Raw genomic sequence first — 8844 nt, 5'->3', positions numbered from 1 at the left:
TACAGGGGGCTTAGGAACTCGTCCAGAGTCACATAACTAAGCTGAAGCAGAGGTGGGATTTAAACCTACACAGGCTGGCTTCAGAGTCCACGCACTTAAGGAGAATGCTGTTTTGTTTCTTCTGCTCAGCAGAGTAATATAGAGTACTATTGGTGGGAATGGTGAAATTTACATTTGAAAAGACATTCTATTATTTAAGGGATTTGGAAACTATTGTAATAAATATTGTACTAATGGTCCCAGTTCAGTTTTCTGAAAGACATAAAACCAGCATGTCTGTCATTTACTTTTGCCTACTGGAAACCATCAGTTAAAACAGGAAGAAAACAGGAAAACCAGGAAAACCTCCTGTCAAAAGGATTTTAGAAAAATATATTTCAGAAAAAAAATTGTACATTCAAAAGAGTGTTGGTCCCTTTAAATTAAGATAAGCTAGAACCTCACTTTAGCATCTCTAGAATTTCTCCCAAATTTGAAAGTTTACATACATATATATGTGTATATTTATGTGTGTGTGTACTTGTGAATGTATTACATTATGTACCACATTCTTAAGGGTGGAAATTGTTCTCTGAGGATAGATTTTATCTGGAGATAATCAAACACATTTTGAGCTAAAATGAGTAGATGATATACAGTTGGACAATATTTGTTTGAAGTAAAAATAAGTTTTGGCTAAAAATAATGAAATGTGCCTCTTAACATTTAGTTACCAACTGTGACATTTACTGTATCTAGCAAAGGATCCAGCTATCTTTGGAATCTAATTCCATTATAAGGTGAGTCTTCTTTCCCCGCCCCCTGACAAGGTATTTCTGCCTCTCTTCATTAACAAGGATAATAAATTAGAAAACTCGAACTGTAGATCATTTGTATTAATATATAAACTCCATAATGTTTTCTAGATTATGCAACACGAGGTACATATTGTGGTAAAAAGAGCACCCTCAGATGTAATGCAACAAGAATGGAGATCTTTTAGTCACTCAGTGAAGTCCTACCTTCACAAACAGTTCATCAGAATTTTTCATTTTTTTCTTGACTGAAACTCAGTTTTTCTTCATTTTCACATTTGTGGGGAAAAAAAATCATTTGCCCACTCCAAGAGTGGTTGAAATCCATATGCTGTCATGAAAATGAGCTTCCTTCTCAGCAGTCACTCTAGTGTCCAGTAGAGGTATTCTCTTGATCACTGCTGCCGTCTGCTGGCCTGGTGATACTTAGATTTTGGAAAAAGCAGTGCATAATGCTCCAGTCAAGATGATGCAAAATGCAAGCACCATTAATACGTAGTTTCGTAGACCCTGAATAATAAAAAAGAATAATGGTAATTAAAAAAACCCAAATCAAATACCCAAAGTATACAGAGTCTCAAGATTGCTAGGGACCTTACTAACCATCTGTTCTTGCCACCTGTATGCGTTTTTGCTACCTCCTCCAAACAGTCATCTAGATTCTTATGAAAACCCGTAAGAGCCTTGCTAATTTTTTTTTTGTTAATCTTCTCTGTATCATTCCAATTTTTAGTATATGTGCTGCCGAAGTGAGCACAAGAGCTTTGCTAATTCACCCAATCAGTAAATACATGTGGCCACCCACTATGCATCAGCACGTGCCTTTCCACAGCTCATCGTATAATATGGGAGACAGGAATGAAAGAATGTTACAACATGAGAGGGGTGTTAATAAGCAGATCACCGTGTCTGTTTGGGAGTGTGTTATAGGAATCTTAACAATGCTGGTTTGAAAGGTGGGGAGATTCTGACTACAAGGATCAATGAATTGGCTGGGGGAATGGGGCAGCAAGTAGAGATTTCAGGTAGAAGGAATTTTATGTGCACAGCCCTGTTGCCAGAGAAGATAAGACACTTCCCAGGGACTGAAAGAAGTTCAGTGTTAATGGAGCAATGAGAGTTAAATGGGGCAAGATGAGGTTGGGAGGGTATGGGCCTGGGCAGATGTGATGCTTCTAGGTTCTGTTTTTTGAAGCAATGGGAAGACATTAAAGGAACGGGCAGCTGGATGTGGTGAAAATTTCAGATTTGAATTTTGTAAAGCCTACACTTTTTTGGCAGGATGGAGAACAGATTGGAGGGGCCAGATGGATGCAAGAGACCAGTGAGGATGTGACTGCAGTCCTCCAGGGGAAAGATGATGAGGTGCAGATTGAGAGTTGGAGATGGATCTAAAGGGTGAGGAGGAAACACAGAGATGGGTGTGAAGAATGCCTAAGTTTGACTTACTTGCCCCACTATGTATCCGGCACTGGTCTTAAAGATGGGAAATACTGAGAAACACTTCCCTATGTAGCCCAGTTCCTCTTTGGATTAACAAAGAAAGCTCTTCCCGTGTTAAGTAGAAACATTTAATTTCTTTTAAGTTCTATCTCTAGGGGTATGGACAGATTGATTTTAATATCTCTCCCACAAGATAAATCCTCAAACATTGAAAAATAACTATCTTATATCCCCTGAGGCATCTCTTTTCCTGGTCAATACTTTAGCTCTTTGGCCGTTGTTCATATGGAATGGTTTCAAGCTCCTGCACTGTCCTGGCTGTCCCCCTCTGAATGGCTGCCAGTTTGCCTATATCCCTCCTTAACGATAGACCTCATTATTCTAAGAAAAGGTTTGAACATCACAAAGTAAAAAAACAGGACTAGCACCTCTCTAATTTTAGATATATGGTCTAAGATTACATTCAGACTTTCAAACAGTCAATTCATATAATTCTATTATTAGCTGTTTTAAAAAAGGAAAAATAACAATGATTCATTTATAAGCCATGTAGAAGCCACACAAGAGTTCTGGGAGGAAAATGGGGGCTGGAGAGGCGGCAACTCCAGGCAGCAGTAGGCATCCTGCCTGCTTCAGATCTGCAGGGAAGAGGGCTGCTGGCCTCCCTCCCTTGTGAAAATTCTGGCCACTGGGGTGTGCCAGGCTAACAGCCTCACACTACCCAAATTTGGGGCAAAACTTCAGGGAAGGCAGTAGGAATGGAATGCTGTGTCTCTGGGGAGAGAATTAACGGACCGCTAGTGGGTTCATAAAAGCAGTACCCTGGGCTCTGTCAGGGGCTGATCCCCGGGGCTAAACTGGATTCATGAGATCTCCCCACGGCCCAAAGGAATCAGTGAGGAACATGTACCAAAACATGAGTTCCTACAGCCAGACTGTGCAAAGTGAAGGCTAAGGCAAGGAGACTCATTTTCCCCTGCAAAGATATAAGGGAAGTTTCTGTTTTCGCTGCACTGTAGCCAGGACTGCTTTGAGGGAAACCCAGGAAAGGAAGCTCTAACTGGGCTCCCAAGGCAACAGGGCAGGGGCAGGATGGGCCAGGTTGACAGTACAGCTCTCCTGGCTCCACAGGGGAACTCCCACTGCAAAAGGGCTGGGCTGGTCTCATTCTGCCTCCTTCCCTCACACTTCCTTAGAGATCTTGTGTTTCCAGTTTACTGAAAGAATACAGAGATCAGAGATATATTTGTGTTACAAACCTGGACAGAGCAGACAGAGCAGAAACAAAGTCCAGGATCGGGGTAATGTGAAACTGCTAAGGAAACTTATTCTTTCATATTATTAGCTCTTAAGATTAATGCCAATTAATACATAACCAAAACACCTATGTATATCCTATCACACACACACACACACACACACACACACCCTTTCTTCATTTTAATAAAGACTTGGGTTAGAGTGGGGTAATTTGGCTCTGATGACCAGAGATAGGTCTTTGTAAGTGAGGTTGGTTGGGCCCGGTTGACATGTCTGGTTCACCATGATCCTATGATCCTCAGCACTAACAGAAGCCACTTAATCACAGGTTCTACAAGTGAAAGACAGCACCCCAATACCTTGCCAAGTGCAGAGCAACTTATTTAAACACACACACACACACACACACACACCCTGCAGTAAGGCTTCAGATTTCCCAAAATCTTTTTCTTTGTTTTTAAGACTGCAGTCTTAACCCAGGTGCTACTACTTGTGCAGAATAGGCACTCTGTATATTTTTGTTCAAAGAATAAATACACTCAGGTGACTTCCAAACATACTTTTTGAATTAGAAATTAATGCAATTACTTAAATTAAAAAATGGAGCTTCAATTATAAGCACTCTACAACCTAATTATGTGAATTACTAAGCACTATTTTATTATCTATATAGACAGAAGAATAATGTTCTCAGGGAATAAAAATAACTTTTTCCCTTCAAGGTTAAGAATCTGCCCAAACTGCCCAGTTTCCTATAGAAAAAGACTGATTATCCCTGGGCAATAGCAATAGCTTTCTGTCACCAAATACTAACATTCTTCCCAAAGCAAAAAGTTTTAGACTTGGATTTCCTAAGTAGCTTCTAAGATAATATTAATAGATCATTTCATTCTTTACCTGGGAGTAGCTACTGACCTATAAATTGTTGTGGTAATAATTCCCTGCTTTGGTATCACTGTAGACATACCGACTAAAGTATATTGGTAAAAATACAATTCATATCTAGCTTACAAATGTAATACTCTAAAATAAAAAACTTCTCAAAGTGTAATGGATATCGGATATAAAAATGCATCAGAAGTACAAAAACATCCAACTCGTGCACTGATGGCATTACAATTAAAGAGAATCATTGAACTCTTTCACACAAAAGGTGCTCTGAGCTCAGACTAGGTCCTTGCAGCTGTACACTGTAGACTTTTAAATATGCCCCTTCAAGGAGTGCTTTAAGATTATGTAACTGACAGGACCTAAGAGGCATAAAGATAAAGGTTTTGCTTTTGTTTTCTTCTTTAGAGGTTGGAGGGTTTTGTCTTGTTTCTAACAAAAACACTCTAAAAATATCCTTATAAGATTTTGGTTTTAGTGTTTAGGTGGTGACTCTTTCCTAAATGGGTTGGCAAGTAAAGTATTTAAAACTTTTCTTTCAATCAGCTATCAAGAGGCAACTAGGCATCGACATCCAATAAGTACCTCTGGATATTCTTAAATTTTGTTTGTGGACAGACTCATAAAGTTTTGGTTTGTTTGTTTTTAACTCTAGAAAAGTCAATAACTTACTCTTTGTCAATAACCAAGTCAATAACCACTCTTTCAGCATGGCCTTCTCTCTTTTCCAATACCTGTAATTTTATCTTAGTCATTGTTTAAAATAGAAAAGAGCAGATAGTCATTTCTAACGTTTAAAAATCCTTACTTTATAAGAAAACTGTCCCAGCTAATCTAAATTGCTTATGTTTCAGGAATATGGGACATGTGCTGTCATGATTTTTATTTTTTGCCTATTTCTACATAAATAATTGGTCAAACTTTAGAATTTACTCTGAAAATTTTAGAAAGAGCTCTCCTGGGTTTTTACAGGAATCACAGTGAATGCAATTGGGGAGAACTGCCTAATTATCATAGTGAGTGTTTCTGTCAAGAATATGGTGAGTCTCCCCCTTTGTTCTGATCTTCTATGTCCTCTAGTAAATTTTTGTAGTGAAGTAAAATATAGTAATTTTATAAATCTGACATGTTAATTTTTTTCTTAGACTTATGTAATTTTTGTGGTTGTTATTAGCAGCATTCTTTTCCTCTTTTTAATGGGTTATTGGTGGTATATTAAAAAGCTATTGATTTTATATTTATCTTATATGCCAAACCTTATTAAATGATCTTATTGGACTTTAAGATTTTTAGAAAATAACACAAACATAATATTAAATACTTTTCTTACCTGGACCTATTCCTATTTTCTAAATTTTCCCTTTCTTGTACATACCTGTATTTCCTTAAACATGAAGACACCCCACATTGCAGCTACTAATCCTGGACCCTTAAATAAAAATGAGAACTTTAATTAAATTGGATATTTACCTATGACTATACTCTATATAAATCTAGTAAATGTGAAACAATATGAAAATATTTTCAAGGAAAACTACCCATCATCTCAATCTTAAATTCCACATTAAGCTAAACAGTAAATAAAAAATATTTTTTGGTTTCCTTTTTCATTGTCTTCATTTTTATTATTTTGGTGATGCTATAATATTTTGTGCCATAGAGTATTTTAATGTGATATGTTTATAATAAATTATTTTAATGAGCAAATAGTTTTCTATTGATCTAGTTTCATAGGATACTAGTTCCTTAGGATACTAGAAATGGGATTAATATGAAAAAGTGTATGAACTTTCTTTGGTGTGAGATAATCTCATAACTGAAAAAATTTTGTCATGTCCTTTTGGACCTGACAAATAATGTTCACATGGAAGTAGCTTGTACTTTTAAGAATAAATGGAACTGATACTACTGCAGAGCAATCAAGTATGGCTAACATTAAACACTAATGAATGCTAAAGGAAGTTTTGTGCAAAGATTAAAAAAAGCCATGTGAGAAAAAAAAAAAAAAGCAACAGGAGTTACTGGGCAGGAGACAAAGACAGAATGAACTAACAGGGGACAAAGGAAATGAGAAAAAATAGGCCAAGAAAAGGGATGTTTCTGCATTTTGAAGACTTTGAGCTATTCAAGTTTGGTGTTAATTTTTTTTAGCCAAGAAGGAAAAGAATTGGAATTTGGATTAATCATGATCTTTGTGGACAAGGGGTATCGTATTAGCATTTTTACGATTCCTCTTCAGGCCTTGCGGGACTCTGCAAGAGTTTTAAATAAAGGATTCCAAAATGTTTTTCCCCCTGCCACTATTCCAACTGTCTAAATGACTAGGTCAACAAAGTTTGGTTCTACTCCTAGTGTGTAGGCGAAGCAGTAAAAATACATCACTCTCTCTGTTTATCAGCATCTGGAAAGTCAACATCAAAAGAGCCACAGAGAAATAGGTCAAAGGAACTGCCTTTTATAATACTAATGATGGAAGGTCCTAAAGCCTCAAAATCCAAATCAAATGAGAAGCATATGGGTCTGTAGGGCTTTGACTTTTTTTTTTTTTTTTAACTTTCGACAGAACGGAAAGAAATAATAGAATAGGGGATATAATATTAATGTCGTGCTAAGAATTTTTATCCTTTTAAATCTGAAAATTCATTTCCCTTCAGAGAACATGGTAGAAGACAATACCACAAGGTATCACTGACCTTTGAAACTTTTTGTCTGATGACTTTCTAAATATTAGTTTAGGCATGGCTTAAAAGTTACTGTGAAGAGTAAGTAATGTTGTTATAGGAACTGGGGCTTTGCTAAAAGAAATGCAAGCATAGGTTAAAGTATGTATAGACTCTTTGATTCAAGTCCAGAAGAGTCAAATAGGAAGAGTATCTTAGATAGGAGTTACAACTGCTTTGGTAATTAGGATTCTATATTTTCCTCTTGTAAACTAATACAAATTACATGTAAATTAGCCTTGGAAAACAGGTGAGCTCGATCATATCCTGAGAAGCTGAACCTTCTGGATAAGCTTGGATTCAGCTTTTGGAATTATCAGGGAAGACTTACAGCAGAGGTAACAGGTCCTTGACCTTGCTAAGTGGGTTTTTTCTTTCTTTCTTTTTTGTTTTTTTGCTTTTTAATTAAATGTTATTTGCCAATAAACAAAATAGATGCTGCTCTCAAGGAACTTATAGTCTAGTCACCATTGGATATATAACTACAGAAGTATTTGTACCTGGGGAGAGCAGTGCTGCTGGAATTTAAAGACTGTACTCTTTTGATAGAATAAGATTGACCATATTCATAATTGTTGGAGATGGGTGATAGGTATGTTTAAATTTTTACATTAAAAAAAGTTAAAATCTAGCCCTACTAAAAATTAAAATAAAATAAAGAAGAATGTAAGATCTTTGAGGGTAGAGACTGAATCTTTTCTGCATGTTGATAGGGTTGGATAAAGTGACACAAATGAAATTAATCAAAAACCTAGTAGCAATAGAGACCTATTCCCTTATCTCCCCAAAATACGTGTCCTTCCCAGGTAACAACCCATGAGCACCTGGTGAACAAGTTATACCTGGTGAGGGCTATGACTCTGCTTACATTACAGTTTTTCAAGAATAATCTGTGATTGGGCAGGTCTCCAAAAACCATAGTGACTACTTTCCCTTACTCTCTGCCCACACCCACCTACTGCAGAGATTTCTTTTCTCTGAATTAGGCTCTAATGTTTTGTTCTCAGTCCTTATCATAACTCCATACAAGAAACAATGGTAGGAAAACCATTTCTTTGTCTACTATAACATTTTTGTGAGGGATATTATTTATTTTCTGTTCAATATTCCCTTTAAAAGCCTCATATGATAAATACTATTAAGAATTTAGTGCAAGAAAAGAATTGGTATCTTCTGAGGAAATAATATGTTACAAGTTAATAAGAATTAGCTACCCCATTGTATTACCCCATTAGAATCACAAAGTAAAAGTTAATGTTTAATCATAGCAACTATTTTCCCTTTGTGCTATTTCCTCCCCTTCTCATCTTTGTCGTGGTTTTGATTTTCTATTTGTGTTTGCATTTCTATCTGTCTTGTGTAACTTTATTGTATCTGTGTATTTTATGTAAAATTGCCTTAAACTTTTTTTGGGGAATCCACATTTGTTCAAGAACATAATTTGATTAAAAGAAAAAAAATCACTATCATATAATAAAGATAAAAGCTTACATTTGATGTAAATAATGACAATCTATTTTCATAAATATTACTCCTTCTTATGTAGTGGGATTTAATACTGTCAAATACTATTTAGCAAAGGGGAACATATCATATTGTATACTTTTCTTTATAAATTTGCTTTTAAGCATTTAACAGGTAAGCTTTATACCCCACTGCTAGTTATATTTTTCTGTCACTTCCAACATTAAATATCCTTGAGATAAGGAGGAACAAGTCCCTTCTTAGAAAGAATTTGG

At 36.2% G+C, this 8844-nt stretch overlaps 1 protein-coding gene across 1 annotated transcript in view; it reads right to left on the bottom strand.

Annotated features, from left to right (window-relative positions):
• Nucleotides 1-729: 729 nt before the first annotated feature.
• Nucleotides 730-8844, bottom strand: part of TMEM144 (transmembrane protein 144) — a 28350-nt gene continuing 20235 nt past the window's right edge. The window contains exons 10-11 of the mRNA XM_069493354.1: nt 5761-5814; nt 730-1304 (exon numbers count right to left, since the gene is read on the bottom strand). Coding sequence (XP_069349455.1) covers nt 1221-1304; nt 5761-5814 — 138 coding nt within the window. The 3' untranslated portion in view covers nt 730-1220. The remainder of the gene's footprint in view (nt 1305-5760; nt 5815-8844) is intronic.

This window comes from Eulemur rufifrons, chromosome 18, assembly GCF_041146395.1.
Source record: "Eulemur rufifrons isolate Redbay chromosome 18, OSU_ERuf_1, whole genome shotgun sequence".
NCBI lineage: Eukaryota > Metazoa > Chordata > Mammalia > Primates > Lemuridae > Eulemur > Eulemur rufifrons.
The sequence above is the reverse complement of the archived record's forward strand: the minus strand, read 5'-3'. Positions and strand labels throughout refer to the sequence as shown.